This window comes from Pleuronectes platessa, chromosome 5, assembly GCF_947347685.1.
Source record: "Pleuronectes platessa chromosome 5, fPlePla1.1, whole genome shotgun sequence".
In the NCBI taxonomy this organism is placed as follows: domain Eukaryota; kingdom Metazoa; phylum Chordata; class Actinopteri; order Pleuronectiformes; family Pleuronectidae; genus Pleuronectes; species Pleuronectes platessa.
Window position 1 is genome coordinate 4,293,671 of NC_070630.1, and position 25,131 is coordinate 4,318,801.

General features: G+C 44.8%; 1 protein-coding gene across 1 annotated transcript in view; it reads right to left on the reverse strand.

The window, feature by feature from the left end:
• The window catches only part of tenm4 (teneurin transmembrane protein 4), a 107,784-nt gene that overhangs the window by 12,346 nt on the left and 70,307 nt on the right, over nucleotides 1–25,131 (reverse strand). Inside the window, exons 17-22 of the mRNA XM_053423116.1 lie at nucleotides 23,644–23,893; nucleotides 18,304–18,536; nucleotides 17,436–17,590; nucleotides 11,201–12,078; nucleotides 6,564–6,736; nucleotides 2,818–3,053 (exon numbers count right to left, since the gene is read on the reverse strand). Of these exons, the coding sequence (XP_053279091.1) occupies nucleotides 2,818–3,053; nucleotides 6,564–6,736; nucleotides 11,201–12,078; nucleotides 17,436–17,590; nucleotides 18,304–18,536; nucleotides 23,644–23,893 (1,925 nt within the window). The remainder of the gene's footprint in view (nucleotides 1–2,817; nucleotides 3,054–6,563; nucleotides 6,737–11,200; nucleotides 12,079–17,435; nucleotides 17,591–18,303; nucleotides 18,537–23,643; nucleotides 23,894–25,131) is intronic.

The following is a 25,131-nucleotide window of genomic DNA, read 5'->3' on the forward strand; positions in this document are numbered from 1 at the left end:
TTCCCACGATCCCTCGAGAATGGAAACCCACTCAAGAGGAATCATTTTAAATTGGACATCGCCTCTAAAAGGAGCTTCTAAAAGAAAGGAGACGTGGAGAAAAGACTATTAGAGTACATTAGACCCAGAATATTACATTAAGTCTCCTCGACATAAAACATCACAGACGACGTCTCATCTCTCGATCAATACGAGTGACGCTCGTCTCCAGTGACAATCTCAATCTGTCGCTCTACCACTGAGAGCGTCTTTCAACAGTTTCATGATAATGGCAACAATTACTCGCTCTTCAACAACATCAGTTTTCTTTATTCTAACAATCAATGAAAACTAATTCAATCATTTTCATTTGTTAACGACTTGTTTCTCTTTTGAAACAAACAGCTGTGATGAGACAGAGATAACAGCCACGTGTTTTTAGATGGTTCACAAACTGAATAATAGAAAAAGGGCATCACGGTTATTGCCACAGCGCCCCCTGGAGCACCACGACCTGCTTTACTGTAAACGTCGCACAACAACTAGTGCCAGAGTTAGTAACTAGCTATAAGAGATCAGTAGCTTGACATTCTCAGTAGCCTACGTACATCATGGCAGAGCAGCCGAAAATAACTGAAGAGGAGGTGGGTCAGAGGAAACGAAGAAGAGGAGCAAACGATGCCATCTTTGTTGTTATTGGACGACTAAGTTATAGCTTCTGCTTGTTTGCTATGACTTGTCCATGTTCTCTTTGCTTGATGACAGGAACAAGCTTTTCATCAGAACCAGGTAAACCCATTTCAATAGAGGTTTAGCAAGTAAGCCGAACGATCCGATGTGATTTGATTTATTAGCTTGTGTAATGAATGTTCACAGAATCTCTGTCAGATCCCAAAATCCTTGTCAGGCGATTTGGTTCTTTGGTGTCTGAGGTGGCCGGTGTCTTCCGCCCGGCTCAGGCTGCACCTCCAGTGAATCTGTATGGGTAGCCCTTGTGTAGCCCCTGTGTAGCCCCTGTGTAGCCCCTGTGTAGCCCCTGTGTAGCTCTTGTGTAGCAGAGAGCAAAATCTCAGCCTTTTGTCGCTTTAAAGCGATTGAGGATTCTCGCTCTCCTAATGTGCACACCACTTTAAGAGGAGGGCTTTCTTCCGAGGAGATAAACCATTATTGTGCCTCGGCGGCGTTAATCATGATCATTGTGGTGAGGCAGGGCGGGGTGAGCCAAAGGGGGGGGGGGTGACAAACAAACCGAGCACCGTCAGTAACCCACTTACCCCGGGGACACGACGAGCACACACGCACACGTGCAGCTCCGCGATGTAACAAAGTTTACACTCTGATAAACAAACAGCAACAACCTAAATGCTCCGTGAAGTCTTTCTCCTTTCCTCATGCATCACTCTGCTCTGCACACGACCCCCCCCCCCCCCCCCCCCCCCCCCCGACCCCCCCCCTGCTCTCACACTGCCTGCCACACACTCACCCAGCCACCCACATAATATCACTTGACATGCCACTCAAGGTCGCTCAATGATTCCAGCTCTGTTCATCCCCTCTGCTCTCGCCATTAGGCTGCTCCCATTTCCTATCTTGCCCCCGGGGCCATTGTCTGTAACATACATTAGAAGCTTTCACTTCCAAAGGGACAACAGGGCCATTAAATGAACAGCCCACGACAGACAAAGTGGCACCTCCCCATTAGCGGTGTCACCTCCCAGGGAATGTGGAAGACAACTTAAACCAAATTGTTATTTGCCTGGGAAACCCTAAGAAAAGCAGAGCAGGACAATCAGCCTGGATCTACGGCTGCTTCTCCTCGTGTTCATGTTGATAACCAGATGTTGTAAAATTAAACATCGGCTGTTCAACCTGTCATGAGAAGGGACCTGTTGATTTACAGGATGTATGCATAGAAAAATTGATATGTCGGCCAATTTATATGTATTTGAAAAATGATTCGGCCATGATTCCAAAGTTGTTGTTATCGAACCCCCTTTTGAATTGTTTATTCTGTAAAATAAAGGTTTTCACATCGACAAAAACATAAACACAGATTCCAATTTGTCTGCGAAAGCCTCATATTGGCGGATTTTTATATCGGCCAAGCTTGAGTCACTGGAGACTTTCAGAGGAAAGAAAAGAAGTCTGAGTTAAGAAATGCAATTTGTGTGTTGTGAAAAGCTCAGATATGATTCAGGAAGTCTATTTTGTAAAATATCTGAGAAATCAATGAATCCCTAAACACCACACAGCAGTTTATAGAGATGATATATAAGATATTTTGATTCTTCCAAACTTATTACAGTGACAATATAAACTACAAACAATAGAATTACACTATTCTTTCTATAATTATCCAAGGAATGTGTGCATGTAAGTGATAGTCCCCTTTAGTGCATTGCTAGATGAGAGGTTGAGCCTGATTCAGTTTTCTGTCCTCAAACAATCTTGCATTTTGACACAGCACAATGAAAAATGCTGAGTCACCTGTTAAAAACCTTAAGATAAAAGCTGCTTTAATCACTTTAGCATTAATTTGGCGACGCACATCACAGTGAGTCTGAGAGTTTCCTCCTGACAAACTCCTCCAGTGAAGAGGTTGTAAATGTGTTCGGCCCCAGAACTCAGACTCATGCTGCTGAGGAATGCAGAGGTTTTTCATTCAAGGATAAATTGCAGCGAGCGCGGTCACATCCAGGAAGAGGCTGGAATTCAATTCCATTTTGAGCTCGACAGAAATTCTCCTGGCCCTCATCCATTTTTAAACAGTCACCTTGTGATCCTTTTCAAGTGTGTGTGTGTGAGCGCCAGTCACTTTTCGCAAGCCGGCGAGCTTACCCTTAATCTGCGTCCGTAAACAGTGACCTGTCCGCGGGCCTGCTCCTTCCTCTGCCTCCACTCCACCAGGTTCAGGCCGTTGTCGATGGCCAGGGTCACGTTCCTCTTGCTGACCGTGGGGTTGACGGTGCCAGCCAGCAGGTGGGGCTCGGTGTGCAGGGACACCTCCATGCCATTGGCCAGCACTAGCCGCAGAGCACCGTCCAGACCAATGAAGTAGCTGTTGCGTACTTGATCTGCAGAGGGAGCGTGGGGCGGGGGGGGAATGATTATAATTAGGAAGTGGAAGGAGACACACAATCACAGGCTCTGAAGTTAGAGGACTAAATCTAATATTCATCTCGGTCAGACACAAACATAATGACCCAAAATGGCTGCTCAGCAAAAAAGAAAGCCATTAGCAGCAGTATTTAACTGAACCTCCTGCAATAATATTGGGTTTGTGACAACAAGGATCAATAGTGAGAGGTTTCCCAGCGCCAGTAAAGTTTTACAGCTGTTGCGGCAGCCTCGAGGATATGGAAGAATGAAAACTAGCAAAAGATTCGAGGTTGCCTGTGGCCACAGAGAAAAGGAGGGCGAATCGCAAGTGCAAGAACACACACACACTTGCACACAGACACATACACATACACATACACACACACTCTCTCTCAGGGGATAAATCTGAGCCTGTCTGTTACTGTCCCCAGGTGACGACAGCCTGTGTTCCAGCTCCAGACCAGTGACTAATGTTTCCACCGAGCATCTCATGCACATTCATCAGAGATGTCTCCTCCTCGCCTCCTATCGGCCCACTGACAGGGACCAGGATGAATATTATTCTCATTAAGAACAAAGGGAAAAAATTAATGGCTTGTCAAACATTAAATTAATTAGTTGACTTCATTTAACAGAACGGGAAAAAAGGAAAAAATCAAAATATTGCACTTTAATTTTCTCGTGTTGACACGTCGGGGCAAAGTGGCCGAGACGATTTCTCTATTAGTCACAGAGAACAACAACAAGCGTCACGTGATCGGTCGGAGTCTCGCGTTTTGTTCTCGTTGTGTTGCTGAGACAAGGGAAACGGGCGAAGGAGGAGGAGGAGGAGGAGGAGGCGGAGGAGGAGCAGGCAGGGCTGACCTTGCACTGGCCCTCACCTCGCTCCATCATGCAGACACCTCGGACGGTTGACCGAGAGGCCGCTGGGACACACCCGGCCCGAGAGGAGGCCTCTGGGACCAGATGAAGCTGGAAAATACTGCTGAACTGGGAATGTTGGTGCTAATGCATACGCACAGAGCAGCAGGGGAAGGATCTGACCTGGGATCAGATTTAAAAAACGGGGCTGTGGGCTGCTTAAAGGAAAATAAATGACAGAACACCTGACTGTCATGGTAGGGCTCGGTATTATCACTTATAAAATACAAATCAGGACATAAATATGACGTATTAACATCTTATTAAATATTAAGATATTTTTTAAGACCCTTTGGAGCCTAGTCAGATAATAAAATGTAATAATACTGTAAAAGTTCACTTGTAGTTATTATAACTAACAGCTACTCAAGTGCAATAGGATGACATTACTCCACTTGACTCACAGTCTGATTCATGATTTTACTTTCATCTCAATATTACATTCAGGAGTATATTCACATTTTCAAAAGTGATGTTTGGCTTTTATACACGATATGTTTTATTATCTCGTGATGAGTCTTCACCTGATTGGAGTTTTAAAAAAAAGACAAATTAATCTGCATCTTTTGAGTTTTATGGTTTTCAGTTTCTAATAACGACACAATTAACCTTGTGGTGTGTTGCAGCTCGCGCGGAGGAGGAGGAGGAGGAGGAGGAGGAGGAGGAGGAGGAGGAGGAGGAGGAGGAGGAAGAGGAGGAGGAAGAGGAGGAGGAAGAGGAGGAGGACAATCCCATTAACAGATGACCAGGAAGGAATCTCTAAGGCCGTGCATTCGTGTGTTATGTGATCTCCACAGTCACAAGCGTACAAAGCCGACAACAGTGAATTAATTAACAGCAGAGATCCTGGCGCCTGCTCCCCTCGCCAGCAGATGTCTAAGACAAGGTCACAGCGCCGAGGTGACCGCTCCTTTGTGCAACAGTGAGAAACTGGAGAGTTTCCTGTTCCGCTGCAGCGAGTCAGGGGGACGAGAGGGTGGAGGACACGCGTTCAAACCCCAAATCAAACATTAGCAGGTGGAAGGTGCGGGTGGAGCAGGTCCAGGAAATTCAAAGATAACACCAGCTCATCAAAACAGAACATCAGTGAGACAAAATGTTCAAAACAAACCAGGCGGGTTAAACCACAACATCCGTCCGTCCTCTGTCTGTGTCTCTCGATAAATGTCCTCAACCTGGAGGATCTGCTGTGGACAACCAGCGCTGGCTTTTATGACAGAAAATCAATTCAATTTCCATTTTTTGCAGCAATAAACTCGACTGTGGGAAAGCTCTGTGACTGATAAGCAATGAGTCATTACATCTTCATTTGAAGTCTGTTCGCTCGAAACACACAAAAATAATTACCTCCGCCGAGGAGGTTGTGTTTCCATCAGTGTGTGTGTTTGTCTGTCGTTTAGCAGGATTACGCACAAACTGTGGGACACATCAGCAGGCAACTTGGGGGAAGGCTGCGGAATAATGGATCTTGATAAAGATAAATCCGGTTTGTTTAGGAAACTGGTATTGATGAGTGTGTGTAATTTGGTGCAGGTCCAAATGAAATGTGGATCTGGTGAATTTAAATGTGATTACAAAGGGGGCCTGGTGGAGATATGGATTCTCTGAGTGGCTTGCTGGTTTCTAATCTAACTCCTGGTTTTAACCATGCAGGAGGTTAAAGTCTAATTTACTCAGGGATCTGGATCCGAGGTCCGCCTCCACCACAAAATGGTAAAACAATTAATATATGTTTGTGTACTGATATGTTTTATATGGAAATGTCCAGAGACAAATACCAATTTAATCCACCACACCAGTCTTTGTCAGTCGGAGCTCGTCTCCCATTCAGAGATCCCTGACTGTAGGAGGCTCCATCCCAAAGTGACTGTCTCTGAATCGTCTCTTATCTAACACCACTTGTCTTGTGACGTCGTACAAAGAGCTATCAGCCCAGACAACAAACCTTACAGGATCAGAGAAGAACATTAAACCCTGCAGCAATGGCGACTGTGGACAATCCCTGACACTAAAGCAATTTTAGACCTTTTCTGAATTTTGCCTTTCACGTATGAAGAGCGCAGTGGGGGTTTCTGGGGTTAGAGCCTTTCACAACAACAGGGTAATGTCCATTGACCCTGTCCTTGGCTCGTATAGCCACCGGTGTGTTGGAAAGTTCATCCATAACTTTAGGATAATCTCCTGCTGTATTCTCACATTGCCTTGTTTGGATTTCATCTGTTGTATTGGGGAGCTGGCAAAGGAAACTCCAGATTGTTCAGAGCCTCTGACATTTGTCTTTTCACATAAAGCCCCCCCCTAGGCAATTTCAGGAGATTATGCACGTTTTTGATTATATTTTCATAATTATTGTGAGTTCAGTGCATGTCGGAAAAACGCTTAAAGCTTTTAGAATAGGTGTCGCTTAATGTCCAGACTACTTAAATATACAAGTGTGATAAATGCAGCGCTGGAAGTTTATGATACTTACAGTAAGTGAGAATAGCTTCATACATAAAAAAGTTTTTGTCACTGACATTGATAGAGCACCTCAAACCTCAGCAGCTCCACCTACAGACACTTACCCTGCATGAGTGTGTAGAAGGTGCCGGAGGCCGACAGGTTGGTGGTGACGGTGATGTCCTCCTTGGTGGAGCCCTCCGCCTGGATGCGGACCGAGCTGTCGGCGGCCGAGCGGTAGCTGCTCACTCGGCCCGTCGGGTAAGTGATGTTAGTCAGACGCCCGTAAGTGTCATACCTGCAAAGAAACACACTGATGTGAGTCAACACGAAACGGGGGGGGTGTCATCTGAAGCTGTGGGAAAACAGTGATGGAAGCAGAATCATCTAAAACGCTTTGCAGAGACAAAAGATTTCCTCGGCGTTGGGTGAGATTTGTCAAAACATAAAGACGCCATCATCATAAATGCTGGTCAGGTTCGCATTAAATCCATGAAGGTGCATAAATGTGACTAATGAGTTGCTCTGTCACCTTAGATTTACTGTGATTATGAGTTGTTCTGCAGGATAAACTGATCAAGCAGTAATTACGGTCGGAAAGGGAGCCGGAGATTTTCCCTCTTGGTGTCACAAATTGTGAAAATGCGTCAAAACGCCGGCAGTAAACACGACAACAAATCCATCGACGCTGGCAGCCGGAGGTGATAAAACTCAAAAACCATTGGCTTTAATCACCGGAGCACAATCAGCACAAGCTCGTGCGAAAAGTGCAACGTCGCGAATGAGTTGAACTTTTCCAGCTCTTCCAACATGGGGCGTGCACGAGACCGGAATATCAATGCTGCTCAGCTCGGGAGTAACCTTTAAAAGGATGGACGCACTCATTGACAGGGAAAAGCAGAAAGAAGGCACAAACCTCGTCACATTTGGAAATCTGCTTATTAGGTTAAGAGATTAGCGACTCGGCCCTAATCTCGTGATACAGTCGGTGAAACGGGAGCGACTCCTTCGAGAGAATCAGTCGCTTCATCACAAACGGGAACATGAGTGGCCAGATTGTTTCATTTCACTCACAGAGCACATCGGCACGGCACAATTTGAAATCTCTCAGATTGCCAGTGTTCCAGAATAGGAGTGAGTGAACGGTGCATTACTTAGAATGAAGACTTTTATCTGTGCGCTGAATACAGATTGGAAAGCCCTCTTCTTCTGTGGTGCCGCCTGCCATAATAAAGCCTCTAATAAATGAGACGGTGGGTGCTGGTGTACGGATATTTCCTCAGCGCTGCCATCTCAAATATCCAATATGGAGAGGAAGAGTGAGGGAGGAATCATCTCCCAGAGATAAACGTTATCTGATTTCCACTGCAGGGACTGGGATTCATAAGATGCATTTCAAGCCCCAGCCTTCCACTTCAGGAAACACTAAATAGCAGAGTCATTTATATCTAAAGCGTTTGATTTCTTTTGATACCGCCCTGTATTTTATCGGCGACTCATTCTCCCTCTGCAACAATCAAGGTTTCCTGCACGCTATCGGCCCCGTACACTAACTGCTCCATCCACTGCAGACAAAGGGTGGATCCCTGTTTTGCCGTCACCTCCCAGGCCGAGGCACGAGAGACCGAGGCCACAAGACAGAAATCTCCGTCCTGAGCGACGCTGCACCGCCCGGCTTGATCACTGACCCAAACTCTCTCCATCTCAATTAGGGCCTCGAGCTGGAGCCGTTCCTCGGGGCTCCTGCCGCTGAGCCGTAATGGCCGTGCCTCGGCTCAGCTGCCTATTAGCTTACTTTCTCTGGACATGAGGGGCATGCGGGGGCAGCGTTCTCAGCAGAAGGGAGAGGACTGCTTTCCCCACGGATGGCCACACAAGTCCATTCAGATTGCATCACCCCTGTGTCACACGCTAACTCCGTGACCTTTCACGCTGGCGCCCAACAATAGGCCGGACACTTCACATCAGCGTCCCCTGTAGCATACCTAAACTCGGCTTTACACGGAGCTACTCTCATGCTTTCACTTCCCAGTCGCTGCCCGTACATTTCAGTACACATGTGGCTAATGACCGTAAGGACAGAAACATACAGACAAGATGTTTCACGTGATGGAGGTGTTGCTGCTCCTGATTTGTTTAATCAGCTGAAGAACATGTTTCTCGAAAAAACCAGCAGCTTATTCCTATTTGCTGCTAAACAGAAGCATCACTGGCCTGTTAATTGGAGGCTAAGAGAACAATTAGGCTTCCTTCAGATGATTTAATAGATTTACAGTAACCCCTAAGTGTGAGCACTTATCATTACAACAGAAACATTAGGAGGTCAGCGGAGCATCTGCGTTTACAGTGAACGTCAGAGCAGAGGAGACTGAAAGTAAGACCCTGAACCAGATGTCCTTTGTTCTCCAGTCAGTCCTCCATGTCTCTACCTCTGCAGACACACAAATGCATCCTGATCTACTGGCTGCAGGACAAGAACCGGGCACTAATTAATACCTTTAGATTGCATAAAAAATATATATTTATCATTCAGATATCAATCTGGATGATAGCAAGTTATTAATTTGACCCTGAGGTGGTAGAGTGACATCCCCATCGAATTATTCTGGAGAAAAACCACAACGACTCAATGAGGTGGAAATTAAAACAGGGATTATCTGACTCATTTGTAGAAAAGTATGGAATCATTTCCCGAATTGAAAGAGAAGAAAAAGGAAATTTATATAATCATAATAACATAATAACAACACCACAACTATTAATAGTACTACTACTACTACTACAAATAGTCATAGGAATAATAATAATATGAATGTCACTCAGGAGAGCAAATACCTGCACCAAGGCCCAATAAGGCTTTTTAACCACATTCAAAGTGACTAAATCAACAATTTTCATTTTAAATTTTCATTTGAATCTGCACCAAAATTTCTAATTATTAATTATTCTCTGATATAGCAACAAAACATGTAGTAATTCGCTCGATCTCTCTTGACAGATACCTGATCATTCCACGGTGAAAACATAACCTTGGTTGAAATGCAAGTTTAAAAAGGAAATCAACGTGTGACGGCTCCACAACCTAAATTTACCTTTATTCTTTTCTAACACATACTTACACAGTAAATACAATATAAAGCTTCTACCAGAGGCCTCAACACTGAGTGGACTACTTTCAAACAAAGCCCTTTGCATTTTGTATCTTGTTCACCCATTCACACACACACACACACACACACACACACACACACACACACACACACACACACACACACACACACACACACACACACACACACACACACACACACACACACACACACACACACACACACACACACACACACACACAGATGGCAGGGAGCTATTATGCCCGGCCTATCAGGAGCAATCGGGGGTCTAGTGTCCTGCTCCACTCAAGGACATGTTGAGTGCCCTTGAGCACGCGAAGAGCAGGATCTGCAGATTGAACCACCAACCCCTGTGATTAGAATATGACCTGCCATGCCCCCTGAGCCAAAGCCGAACAATGATGCAACTCTGGAATGAAACGTGTACACATCCCAGTACCCCCCCCCCCTTTCTTTCTTTCTTTCATGTTAACTCTGTGTTTGAATAAAACATGCGTCTTTCAAACATCTTGAAAAAAGCCGCACTTGTTTTTTTCTATTTCCTTAAAGTGACGGTGAGATCTTTTTTTTTATTTATGGAAACATCTCGATCGTTGTTTGCGTTGCATCTTTACAAAAAGCCCTTTTGCCTTAACGCTGCTATAGCAACTCACTGTTTTCTTTACATAATGGCTGACACTGAGCTCGAAGCTGATAACGACAGCAGCCATTCACAGAGACAGAATTCAGAATTCAAACCACCCACTGGATTTGTTTAAGCCGCAGGCAATTCACTCCACCTTGAGAAATGCACGGCTGCGTTTGTGCCGTTTCCGCTGCGTCGTTTTTTTTTCTTTCTTCCAGTTCAACCGTCTCGGATGACAACCAAATCAAACACAGGTGATAAATGTCTCCTCCGACTAAACAGAGCGCCTGATTATGTGTCAGAGTGTTCTATTCCTCCGGCGAGGTATAACAGATGTCTGACCAGCCGATCTGCTTAATCACAGTTTTTTGGAGTGACAACCGGTTAGCACAGTGTCCCCCCGGTACAGCATATTAAGCTAAGGGACAGATTGCTCAGTGGAAGTCACGGAGAACATGAAATCCCGGGCTTACGGGCTGCGGCGCGTGGGAGCGTCCGACTGTTCCCTCACGATGTGCAGGGTTTGCCTCGATCAATTACTTCCTCTGTCCAATCTATTATGTTCCCTGAACCCAACAACTCAGAACGAGCCCCGGCCTGGATGCTGTCACTGCAAGCAAGGGGCGCAAATAAGCAACATATCATGTGGTAATCCTATAAACGGGCAAATAGGATTACACCCGTACCAGAACAGGTCCTGTATTCTGATTGGCGTAGACATCCAGGCTATAGGAAGGCACCTCGAGTGCCAAAAAACTCTAAACTCTTCAACTCTGAACATTTACTCACTATAGCATCATAGCATTTACTGCCACAACAAATACCGCAGAGATATTCTATAAATGACTTTGTAGAACTTGTATTTTGGATTTAGGAGATTTAACAGATCTATTTAGTTGCTCTAGGTGGCAAAGCGCTGATCTATAATCAGCTCAGCCGGGATCCAGACTCCGGATTATGTGGGTTATGAAGGTGTTTTGCAAAACGCTTCTTAAAAATCACTCACTCGAAGAAGGTGGTCCATCCGTTTTCATTCGTCTTGGTGGCAAGAAGTCCCGAGCTGCCGTGGTAGGTCATCACCGCCAGTTCCTGACCCTGAGCGGCGACAGTCTTCAGGGCAGTGTTGGTGCCGATGGTGAACCAGAATGTCTGTCCGTCAGGGACCATCAGCCACAGGGGCATTCCTGTCGTGTCCCGTCGGATGATCACCGTGTTCTTGTTCTTGTCGGTGATGCTGCTCAGATCCCCCCCTCCCGTGTAGGTCAGGTTGTAGAGGTGGTCTCCTGTCGTCAAGCTCTGTGTGAAGATGTGGCTGCCGTTGGAGTCGAATAGGTAGAGCTCGTCGTTGATGGGAGAGGACACCTCGTACATGCTGAGGGGATTCAGATAGGGCTTGTTTCGGCGCACGTAGCGGATTCGAATGTTCGCCAGGTCCGCGATGTAAAGCTCTCCGTCTGGACACACCGCCAGCGAGGAGGGCGCGTTCAGCTTGGCGTCCTTGGCATAGCCTTCGTCTCCGGAGTAACAATCACAGTTGGCGTCCGTCTTGCAGTCGCAGCCGCTCGGCGCCCCCGCAACCAGCGAGATCTCCCCGTTCGTGGACACCTGTCGGACTCGGTTGATTTTCTTCTCGTCCGACTCGGCGATGTACAGAATGCCGTTGTGGGACACGGCGAGGGCATTGGCGGACTCCAGGGTGGCGTGGATGGCCACTTTGCTCATTAGGAAATGATCGATCCCGGGGACCTGGCAGTGCATCGGGCGGCCGGCTACGATACGGACTTGATGGTTCGCCGAGATCTGGAGAACCACGTTGTTGTCCAGGACGTACAGGGAGTTGTCCATGGGACTCACGGCCAGGTCTGTGGGCCACTCCAGACGCACCTGAGAGGAAACACAAACACACAGACCAAAAACATCAGCTTCAGGTCACAGAAACAGACCCGAGAACTCAGCGATCCAAACGCTTTTCACTTTATCAGAGGGAAACAGTCCCTCAAGGGAAGAATCACAGAAAAGTGCTCAGAAAAAAAGATCGGCTGCTGCTGTGAAAAAAGAGGTGGGCGATCTCAAAGGGTAAACTGGAAGCAGATACATTTTTTAAAACGATTTATTATCTGATAAGACGGGAGAAAGTAGTAGCTTTATCCTTTAAAGGGGTTGAACCACAAAAAGCATGAAATTTAAGATCAAATATGATAACGGTAGTGGTGAGGAAGGGCAGACGAGGGGAGATCATTCAAAGGATCCGATTAACTGAAAAGGAAAAAGCAGCACTTTCAATTGATCAGGAGAAGTGTGGACACCTCAGGACCGGGCGTCCGCCTCGCTCACCTCCACAAAGTCACTGTTTCCCTCGCTTGGGGTTATTAATTTTGTAATGACGAGAGATTGCACGAGTCCTTGAGAGGAAACTGGAGCACACTTTACCAAATGAAAGTCTAGCCTGCCTCTGGCATCCTAAATTATGACTTATTGTTCTGCTAACAATGCATCAGGCTTTTAACAAATTGGAATGATTAGATTCATCCAATTTACCGGTCTCCCTCTCACTTATGAACCAGCAGGGATCTCTTAGGAGCATAATATGAAGTGCAATATTTCAATAGAAGCCTTGGGGCAGCAACAATGGAGGCTGATTAAAATCTGGACCAAAATACAAAAACAGGTTCAGATTTTAGACACAAGAGCAGCGTTAGCAGTGTTTTTAATACTTTGCACCACCGCTGGGAAAAGGGAAGGTGAATGAATTCATGTGGCTTGCTACTGGCGTTGACTAATTTGTCATAATGACCTGGAAAAGGCAAATTGCATCGACCTTTATCACTAAAAATGAGGAAATCTCCTGAGCATCAGGTCGTGTGCTCTTTAATATGAAATAAATTGCTGCCTCCGCCACCGTATCATACTCCTTAATTATGCTTTTTGGAATAAAAAGAACCTTTTAGATTAGTCAAGTGAGACAGCTTCACGAAAGAGAGCAAAGTGAGTGCGTTGTGTGATTGTGGGAGCCAGTAGAAAGTGGCCAGCTGCCTACTTACTGTTAAGAATGCATGTATTTCAGAAATGTGAATTAAATAACCTAATAGATTTGTGATAAAAGAAAGGAACAACACACCTATTGTTTTGAGAGAGAGATTAATTATACTTATTTGGGGGCAAAGTACATGAATTGTAGATAGTATACATGGTATAATATGCAGTTATGTACCTGTACATGTAACCATATTTTTTCTTTTCTCCTGTTTCTTACTGTGTCTTTGTCCCATCATAACCACTAACATTTCAAACGGGAATCAAGCTTTCTACTTTGCTTCAGTTTCATTCTATTTTGTGAATTATGTATTTTTAAACAATGTCGATACTTTCAAAACAAAAACAAACCACAGACCAATCGTGAATATGATGAGTTAAACGTGTCTTTCAGCAAGATGTGTGTTTTCTTGCGAGTTTGTTTATTATAACTACACATTGCTATAGTTGAGAGATGATGAGACAGAAATTGATGATTTCTGATGCAGCTGAAAATGCCTGTACACTATAAGATTAGATATAATAACTAAGAAGACTTGTATGTGCCCTTTGACAATGGACACTTCTAGCCATAGCACATAGCTTCTCATTCCTCTATTGTTTGTTTGTTATTATTGACCGTGAGAAAGTCAGAAGTCAACTTGCCCAGCTCTTCTGCTTGTGTGCTCAAGTAAGAATCCCGATAAATATAAAGAAAACTGCAGTTAAAGTGCTTCAGGGAAATAGTTTCTGCTGATGAATGAGGAATAAAATCAAGGTTGACTAATAACCTTTAGTTTAACGTTGCTTCTCTGCACCACAATCACAAAATCACATTGAGCAAACAGTTGCTAAAAACCATTTATTGCCTTTTTCATTTACCTGCTATCGGGGCAAAGATTCCTAATTTTCCAGACATTAACGCAGTGGAAATCATTTTCAAACTGATTGTGGATATGGAGATGATTATTTAAATCTGTGCTCCTCTTTACAATCTGTCCAGCCTTGATTGAACAACTGATTTGACGCAGCTCCGGTCTCATAAAAAGAACTCACACACAAACGGAGGAGGGTTTTAAATAATAACACACGTCTTTAGCAACAAAACAACAAACAGGAGACGAGCAGAAAAATGCGTTTGCTCGGGGGACACGACGGGAGAGACTTTTCAATTTTCTTAAAACCTATATCTTGTCAACAGTTCGCGGGTTAAATATTTGATGAGGCGGAGTGTGGAGCGGCCCGGGGGGAGCTGCCTGTAAGGAGGTTTTCACGCCACTCTGGCTGATGAGGGGGATATTTCCCGAGCTGCTGCCCCATATGCTGTAACCCGATCACCCCCCCCGCCCTCATACAGTGGGGCAGCTGTCAGTAATGTCTGCCACTCGCCGAGGAACCCACAACGCGCTCATCGGCCGAGAGAGCGCCGGGGCCACGGAATCAAACAACACAACACCCGGGGACTATTTTTAAATGTATTTGCACCGGCATTAGAGCTTTAATGACATTTTCCATTAGCGATCTCTCCTCTCTTTGCTCACACCAGCGTGATGCCTGTCTGAAGAAAAAGTAATATGTCATTATTTGAAGCCCCCTCTCATATTTTAATTGAATGTCACAGTCAGAGGCGTGATAAAGCTTTCTAAAGCCGCTAACACCCCTTGAAATATGTTCAAGAGAACTTGTTTTAAGACGTGGTTTCTCCCTCTATTTGAGATTGAACTCAGCAGCGGGAGGGTTGGGTGTGTGTGTGTGTGGGGGGGGGGTGATGTGGAGAAGATTTCCAAGAATTGACGGCAAAAAACGGAACCCGATTTCTGAAACACGGAGGAACCTGAAGGCCTCGGTGTAAACAACCTTAAAGAGATTCCTGAACAAGGTCAAACTCTTGTCCTCTTGAAGTGATAATCAGACGTGAGACGAGGGGAAGGTTAAAGCGACGGACCTGGAATCCTGAGTGAGCTGAGCTGCACGTCGCTTCCTGCACAGATGGCGAGATAACAATGACCTCATCAGGGGCGACAGGGAAATGGGACTTTATTATTATTTGTATTTTTTTTTTTTGTGTTGCCTTAAACAAGGTGAAGTACCGGAGAAGTAATGACCACTATGATGAGTCTCCTCTGGAGAAACCCGGGGCCTAAGTGAGGGGTTGGGGAGTGTTTGAAGGAGGAAGCTACAGCCTGTGCCCTGGATGAATTTTTAATGGATGCTTTTTACCGTCTGAGTGTCTCTGCTAGTGCTTGTGCGATTTGTCATCGTTGTGGAGCCGAAGTCTCCCTGTGTCCTCTCGGCTCTGGCACTGGGACGGCGAGCATCTATAGGCGCTTGTGTGTGTGTGTGTGTGTATGTGTGTGCAGTGGGGTGGGGAAGGGGGGGGGGGGGGAGTAAGAGAGCAGCGAGCAGGGGTCATGATGGGGATGGAGTTCCCTCGGGCTGGAAATGGGCAACTGGAGGCTTCGCTCCCTTACGCTGAATACTTCATTTCAAACAAAAAAGCCTCCAAAAGACGTGCTCACGGCCCCTCAGGAGGTTTTTCTTTATGATCGCTGTACTCAATAACACACACGATAGGGCAGGAAACAAACGGGTGCAGGGAACACACAGGGAGCCGAGCAGAGTCGATCAGATCCCATCATTAAAACCAAGAAAATGCTCCGTTCACGGGAGTGAAACGAAAACAATTACAGATACTGAGGAAAACACATAAAAACACACAGAGTGTAGTTTTTAAATATGAACAAAAACAACCCTCAACTACTTTGGGTTGAAAACTGTGAGAGTGAGGTAAAGAACAGCTGCAAGAATGAAAAACAGTGAAAGCTCTGTCTTGTCGCTGAGTGGAGACCGGTGTGACCTCGGTGCAGCGCCCTTGCCTCGGGGAGGGGGGAGGGGGGGGGGGGGGTCTGTCTGGTGTAGCAGTATGGTACATATGCCCATATGTGTGTGTGCCTGTATATGCTTTTGCGTGCATGACTGAATTGAGAGCACGTGAGGTCAAAGGTCACCCTTGTCATCCCCCTACAGCTATAGGTCAGTGGCCCTTTGTGTTTGTGGACGTTTGGCCACTTGACGTAGGCGAGGCAGCTCCTGGGACTTCCTGTGATTTCCTCCCCGCTCTGGACCGAGGCCAATTAACTGCTCATTTTCATTATTTATACGTATTTGTGTGTTAACCCGTAAGATGATTTAAATTTTTTATAATACGCCAAAGCCTGCACAGCTGTGTTTGGGGCCCGCTTTCCTGAATTCATTATCTCTCGGGCCAATTAAATCCGTCGTGGTGAATCCAGAGCGTCCGTAATGCAGTGAATTTAACATCCTCTCCTTTCTGGTCAGAGATGCAGGGTTTGCTTTTAAAAGAAATACAGCAACATCAAAAATGTAATTTATTCTAAAGCTATAAACATGCATAAGTCAAATACACCACACACTGTGAGCCTCTACTCTCAGATAAGACTTTATAAGAACTTTATTTTGTTCTTATTTTAGATTTTGTTATAATCACTCCTCGTTTTTTATTGCCGCCGAGGAGGTTATGATTTCATTCTTTGCTTGTTGTTTGTTATAAGGAAGATTAAAAGAGGAAGAAACCAATCAACTCTGGTGCAGATCAGGATCCAGGATTTGTTTTTCACTATATTTAACATATGAAAAAAGAAATCAGGCATATTTACGGGACTGATATCAGATCAGAGTGAATTTAAATGTATTCTACTTCCGCTTTGCATTGTGTATATAGTATTTAGTTTATAGTTATTCTACTGTCATGTTGTATTTTGATGTTTTTCTTGTCCCTCGTGTTAAAAAAGAAATTTCCTTTTTCAAAAAATAAAAATGACCTGAGAACTATTTCATTTATCCGTCGTCATCATTCCTGACATACCACAGTTATAAAAAATTCACCTACATGGGTTCAGGTGAACACAGGAAACGGTATTCAGTTTGAAAGCTGGAGGCAGAATCCCAACAGACGGCTAAATGCCTGTAAGCTCTAACTCTCTTCCTCTGTATCCTCTGCAAGTGAATCTGAAAAACTGGCATCATGTGGCCGATAAACAAAAACAACAAAAAAAAACGAGGGGCTACTGGATCCCCGGCACAGAGTTTCCATCAACACAAACAAAAGCTCTCGGTGTGCCGGGGACCAGGGTCAGTCAAGGAGAGCGGCGTTGGCTGAGAGACAGGAAAGCACACGCTGGCCGGGGGGGGGGGGGTCAGAGAGCTACCTGAGAGATGTCCATCACAGCGTCGCAGCTGAGGGGTCGGGCAGAGGTCAGGTCGTTGAAGCCCAGCAGGGTGGAGATGATGCCGTTCTGATCAATCCGGCGAATCATAGTCCCGTCCACGAAGAAGATCACACCGTATTTATCCACCGTGATTCCTGCAAAGACAGAGTCACACGGCGGACAGGGGAGTAAAACACTCATCGGTCATTTTGTTTATCGGGGAGCTAATGTGAGGACTGAACACCGCTAATTGCAATTCGGGGCTATTCGTTAGGGGTTGAAATTAAAGAGTAATCACGGCAATGAAACTAATGCTAGGATTGATTTGTTCAATCAATAGCCGGGGGAACAATTGAAACATCAAAATAGATGAATAGTACTGTAGGCATTGATTCAATTACAGCGAAAATTCCATCGATGCAGTTTCTTTGCTCTTTTGCTCTCGGCCTCAAACAACAAGGAAGCACAGAACAGTGACTTTATCTGTGTTCTTCCATCACAACGTGTATTTAAACACAGATGAACATGCTCAGCCTTTAGAGACAAATATTCTCTGTTCAACTCAAACCTGGTCTATACATGTTGCCCATCTCCGAGGGACCGGAGTGTTATTTCAGTGCATATGAATCACGACTTCATCCCAGCGGAGGACAAAGAGAGAGCATGTGATCTAATGACTAATGCATCATCCAAATATGGAAGCAACGAGAATAAAAAAAGACCCCAGGATAACACATGGAGAGGCAGGCTTTAAAAAAAAAAAAATTATGTTATTATAATAACCGAGAGAAGAGAATCTGAAGAGTCCACATGATGAACCGACCCCCCCCGACACACTACACTGGTTATAATAACATCCATTCGTTACCTCTGGGGTTCGTGAGCGTGGCCTCGACCGCTTTCCCCCCGTCCCCGCAGCGGGTGTCGTCGTACGGGAGACACTGGTCCCCGGTGCCGGCCAGCAGCTCCAGGTTCTTGGCCACGTCCTTCACCACGTTCAGGGACTTGACCTTGAAGACCTTCCTGCTGCTGGTGTCCGAGAGGTACACGGCGCCGTTCACCGGACTGGTGGCCAGATAGTACTTGTGAGCGGGGCTGTTGCTGGAGGGAAGGAGGGAACAAGAGAGGAAGATGAGGAGGAGGAGGAGGAGGAGGAGGAGGTCAATAAAGCTGGAGGGGCTACAGTGCTTTCAATAAGAAACATTGTGTAATACAATTAAAATGGATTCAAAAGCCACTTAGAGAGTCAATTGGGGACAATTAGAGTTTAAACCAATGACACGGAAAAAGGAAAAAACAGAATGAGATTAAACATGACATGATGATGGAGCTTGTAACTCATCTTCAAGAGTTCGGCTCAGTGGAACAATCCCTGTTGTCAAAAAGTGAGTGGGTTCTCATCTCCTCCACATGCACTGATATCTGAACATACTTTCCTGTGTACTAATACACGTCTCCACCTTATTTCAAATCATGGACGAGGTAGTGATGTTGAATTGAGAATGGGAGACGACTAAAGAGAAATGATGGGTTTAGTTGGACTCTAAAGACTTTGTGACAGAAATCCTAATTAAAATTCCTCCCCTGGCCCCGAGAAATCTCTGTGATACCATCTGAGAGCAACAACATGAAACACACACACACACACACACAGTCGCACACACACAGTGGCAGGGAGCTGCTGCGTATCGCTTGAACGACTACACACATGTATGTTTTTCTATTTCCCCTGGGACTGTTTTTTTTTTTTTTTTTTTTAGACAAACAGAAATGTGCTGCTGAAGCTGCAATCCAAACACATTATGTATCCATCAGGCAACAACAACAACACCAAAAAACATCCCTTTAAACCCCCCTAACCAAGTCAACAAGGTAAGCCTTGCACACACACACACACACACAGGAGGTTGCCCCCCCCCCCCCCCCCAACCTGACAGACAGACAGACAAAAGAGCCAAAACTCCTCGTCAGGATTGGTGTCACCAAACAAAGACGACTGCAGACACGTCCAAAGAACCCTCACACTAAACCCACCTCATCCCTGACCCCCCCCCCCCCCCCCCGCCCCCTCCACCCCCTATTCCTTGCAAACAAAAGGCCATGTGAACATATTAAAGCATGACACAGTGACGCTAAAGGCCCAGTGCCACTTTAAACCACAGGATACTGGCACCGGTGGAGGTTGAATAAAGATTTTTCACAAGCTCGCCCGAGCTCCCGTTAAAACAGCACAAGGCCCAAATGGCCCCAAATGAAAGCTTTTCATCTGCAGGTGTCAGAGATGTGAACAGAAAGACTGTGGCTATGTGCATGATTTCCCGGATTCTAGGCATATGCAGAATACGAAATGAAGTGGATAGATCAAGCAATAAGGCAAAACCTGAAAGATATTAAATGATATGTCCAGCCAGGCTCAGAAAATGTATCACCAACTATCTGGCTACTCGATAAAAGCATAAATGCAGAGTTTAACTGTAAACGTACAGTTTGGATGAGTTCATTTAATTGAATCGTTGTAAATTGAGCCTCCTTGTTTTGTTAGGTCTTTATACTGCTGGTCACCCCCCCCCCCCCCCCCTCTTGCAGATAACCAGAGTTCTCAGGTCAGGATACAACACAGTTCTGCCAGATCTGATAAGCATTATGGAGAAACCTGTCAGCAGGGCATCACTCAAAGTGGATTAAGACAGAATTTCAACTACAACCTTGAGCTGGTGGTCGACGTGCCAGACGTTGTGCCACAGCTCATATATTTTCTATAACGCAACGAGATCACAGGACTGGAGGTTCTGTGGGATTGTCAACTCCGGTCGGTGCATGATTTTAAATGACAATTGACCTTCATTGAATCAGTGATGACAGCGAACCTCAGGCGCACACACGTCAAAAGATCTGACCACTGACCAGTTTGACTGATGTGTTGGTTTGAAGGTCCAGGTGCAAGTGGCTGCTTTAGAAAAACAACTGCTGTGTATTTATACTTTAAATATTTTGCAAATCATATAATATTTATATTTTTGACCTTTAACAACCAAAATATATATATATATATAACAGCAAAAGTGAATTGGTAAAGATCCCTTATGACAAAGAAGTGGAATTGATATTTTACAGTTTTTTTTACAGGTACATAAAACCTCAATGTATATCTTTCCTGTATTGTTTTTTCTGTAAAAATAAAAGATTTCACACCAGCAACATATCCGGGCCCGCACCACCCCCCAGGCCATAAGACTTTTAAACTCCTCCCAACTGCAATAACTCCACTAAATAAGCACCGTGGCATATTTGCACTATTGCACAAAATTGCACTGCTGTTTTTCTTTCTTCAGCTGTATATATATATTTAGATATATATATCTTATTTCATATTTTAAATTGTTGATATTCTATTTTACATTAGTTTATAATAAATTTGATAAAACTCTTGAATCTTGAATCTATGAGCTGATGCAGGTTCATCTTTGAAAGGCTCATATCAGTTGATCTTTACAGGCAAACCGATAAAAAAAAAACGTTATTAGCTTTTGTGTTGGACTAACAACAACACAAGCATAAAACTCTATCCACCGTGTTTGAGAAAATCTCCACTTTCGATGGAGGTTTCCTGCAAAAAGCCAGATTTTTATTCACAGATTACACCTGCGAGGCCGAAACTCCCAGAATAAAGCTTTGTTTTAAAAAGATACCTGTGTGTGTGTTGACAGGGGCCTCGGAGTAGTAGGTCAGTAGCAAGCCTCAATAACCGGATCCTGCTTTGCATTCTATCTGCCATGTGCATTCAGCTGATACCTTATCAGCTCCCAGTTGCATGTCGAACAGTCCTGGACCCCCCGTGGTGTTTGAAACTATGAGGCGCTGTTGCCTGACCTTGAGCTACGGCCATATATTCCATCTATATTCACTGACAACATCTAGTTTGTAGAAGATAATTGGATTTTGCCGCATGCTGGTGTGGCAATGGAGGGAGCGTGTGTGTGGAGTGGATGGGGACACCCTTAGTAGGGGGTCAATGAACACCGCGGTGAGATCAGCCGGCATCCAGTCCGACCGCGAGCTCGCTCACGGACAGGAGGCAGCCACCCATTTTAAACAGACACACGCTGTGTTTACCAGGATGTAGCTCCTTCATAATTTGCAAATATGCTCTCAGGGCCGAGGCCAAAGGAACAGAGCCCTGACATTTCTTTAGTCTCGCACTGGCAAACAGATCATGTGTGTGTGTGTGTGTGTGAGAGAGGTTTATAAGCTCCTGTACGTATGATAACATTTTTGTTCTGCACAAAGACACGTAAGAAGTACAGAGAGGAGGTGGTTGCACAGTGGGAAGTAGAATTACTCACCCTGCATCCCCACTGTTTATTTTCAGGCCCATATGAGATCACTGTGACCTATGACCACTGAAATCTAATAAACTAATCTTTGAGTTTGAGAGACAGCTGATCAGAATTGTCACTGTGACATTGACCTTTGACCTCCCAGATCTAATCCATTAATCCCTGAGTCATAAGTGAATGTTGGTGCCAATTTTGAAAGAATTATCTCGAGGTGTTGTTAAGCTCACATGTTCAGAAGGGGGGGAGGGGGGAGGGTTGGTGAGGTCAGAGTGACCTTTGACCTCCAAAAAGCCCAGAAGTAATGAAATTACCTGTAGGTGCTTCCCGATATATCAAGTTCACAAGATCACTGTGACAGAAACCTTTGACCTACAACAACCAAAATTGAATCAGTTCCTTTTTGAATCAAATAGAATGTTTCTGCAAAATTTGAAGAAATTCCTTCGTGGCGTTCCTGAGATATCGTGTTCACAAGAGCAGAACAGACAAGAGGCCGCTGTCTGTTGCTGCTCCTGCAGAGACTCTAACACCAGTAAACTGGGTCTGACTGGTTTATTAATCTGGTCATTTTAGAGGCCATTGACCAGAATCACAAGGTTTTTTCATCTTCAGCTTGACAACATGTTCCCCTGCTGAAGACCTGCCCTCCTCCCCCCCCCCCCCCCCCCCACAATAGAAAGTCAATCAATAACCCTTTGCCGCAGACATGATATCTAAAGACAGCAACCAGAGATTTCCCCCGCCGCCTCCTGCCACTGAAAATTAGTATTTGTGCATCTTAAGCCATTGATACAATCTTCACCGAGCTGCCACTTCAGGAGGCTTTGTAAATAAAAACTTCATCAAATCAGGTCTTAATCAGATTTTTACATCGACGCCGTCAGGAAGCCGTTGATTTAATTCAGCGACAAATCTTTATTTTTAGGGCCCTTTCAATACTTTTCAAATATTGTTCCTTCAATAGGAATTAGTTCATCCTGCAACATTTCTCTGACACTGCCAGGATAAAAAAACAAACACGTCTTTCATGAAGGTTGGATTTGTTGCAGTGGAGTTGTGTTGCATTGCTCCGGTTTTATATCCTACTGTACTCAGGTGTTGTTTATTCAACACATCACACGTTTGTGACAATTGCATAAATTACATTATATCGGACAGTGCCTGACTCCTTGTTATTAACCCTGAGTGAAAGTACGGCCTCTATTGACTCATCAATTAACTGGATCTTCTCTCTGAAATCACACGTACAGACGCAAACACACAGAAGTGAACAAGCCACTGAATCCAGAGATCAGCTCGGAGGACCCCCCCCCCCCGAAAATCGACAGCTTTATGAAGATGGAGCTGATGCGGTCAGTGTTTTAATAAAGGATCTTCCCGCTGCCTGTGTGAAATTGGCTTTAAAGGTCAACTTCTGCATCAAGTATGTGGACTGTACACTTCTTCATCGTGATTTGGACAAATGCTGGGGCGGCTTACCTATGCCTGAAGTCTTTATTTCTTTCAGTTTGACAAAAGCAGCAGGAAATGAGAAGAGGAAGAGAAAAGGAGAGGAAATGTTAGTTGTTAGTTAAAAAAAAGAATTAAAATAAGAGAGAATCATGCAAAGCCTTCAGATTTCCACTCAAAAACAGATTCATCTTATACTTGGAACATTCTTTCCCTTAAGAGCCCGTTACATCCTCTCCACCCTCTATCAGGGCCGAGCTCCAGCTGATACAGGTGGACCAGAGAGGAGAGACCATCCATCCTGGGGCCTTTAGGGCTTTTCTCTCTATCTCAACCGCCCTCGGTGGTTTATGACCTGTGCGCGAGCCCATCTGAGGCCTCGGCTCTGAAGTGACCGTTAGTAAGGCGACTCCTCGGGTTACCTGAGCTCCAGGACGCTGGTGACATTCCCCGTGGTGAAGATCCTCCTCACGTAGTTGAAGTCCCCCACGTAGAGACTCCCGTCCGAGCCGCAGGCCAGAGCCACGGGGGCCAGCAGCTTGTTCCCGTCCGCCAGGCCGTTGCAGCTCGGGCAGGAGATGCTGCGCCTTCGCCCGTTGCCCATCACGCTGCCGATCACAGGAGGCTGCTGGGAGATGAAGACGTTCTCCCCGTTTCCCATGTGAAGGATCCCTAATGAGGACACACAGGAAAGAAACATGTAACACCTGGAACCTGTTTGGGTTCAGCAGTTTCAAGGCTGGGGGGCTAAAGATTGGAAGCAAGATTAAACCAAACAAAGAGCAGTGGGTCCTAAGTGGTTTTGAGGCCCCCCCCCCCCCCACCCCCTGAAAGTCATCAAGTCAAAGAGCCTTCAGCCGACTGACACTCTACAAGTCCAGCCTTGTTTTTGTGTTATTCTTTTTGTGTGCTACTCATTCCAGGGACATTTTGGCCCCTGGAAAAAAAATCCAGGCCATCTTCTCCTCAGGAACAAACTTGTTAAAGATGAACGATTACACAGAAACAAGAGCATCTTAAATATGTCACAAAAGGAAAAGGTGTTGTATATATATACTGTATATATTGTTCTTACTGTATATATTGTTGTGCTTACTGTATATATTGTTGTTCTATTGTTGTTTTTATATTGTTGTTTGTACAGTGCACCAACCACACCAAGGCAATTTCCTGTATGTGCAAATATACACGGCAATAACAAGAATTCTGATTCTGATTCTGAAGTAGAATTAAAATTTTCAGAGGCACTAAAATTACCATATGTAATAATGTGCAAAAATATATTTAACAATTAATAAACTTAGTTATATAATGTTATAAAACTAGCTGTGCTAAAAACTAGAGTCAACAGTTACACTGGGAAATGCATTAACATTTTTATAACCTCCTCTTTTCACCACAGTGATAATAAAGGCTGCACCCAATTAGTTTTTATGCTTACATGCATATATTAACTCCAGCTCCACAACTTGTTTATGAAATTTATATTACTTCATTAGCTGTTATCATTATTCTTATTCGATTATATGGAGGAAATACCGTCTGCAGTTTCACTCCAATAAAAAAAAAAAATTAATATTGAAAGCAGAGTAAAGTTACATCCGGATTCTGGCAGCTACAGATCCAGAAATATGCAAATCAAATTGGAATCTGCTGGGAACAGATTTCCAGTCTGGGGTGTAGAGACACACAGAGGGCTTTGCAAATATGTTTGAAAATTTCATGTCACAAGATTTAATTAAATAACTAAGATACTCGCGCTGATTCGTGTGTGTGTGTGATTGTGTGTGTGAAATAATGTGAGGTGCAATTAGCGAGTGGCGAACAACAAGATTAAAGTGGGACGCTAACTGCATGTGGCCTTGTTCCTGCTGGACGGGTGTAGTAGGAGAGAGAGTTTGAAAAGCTTC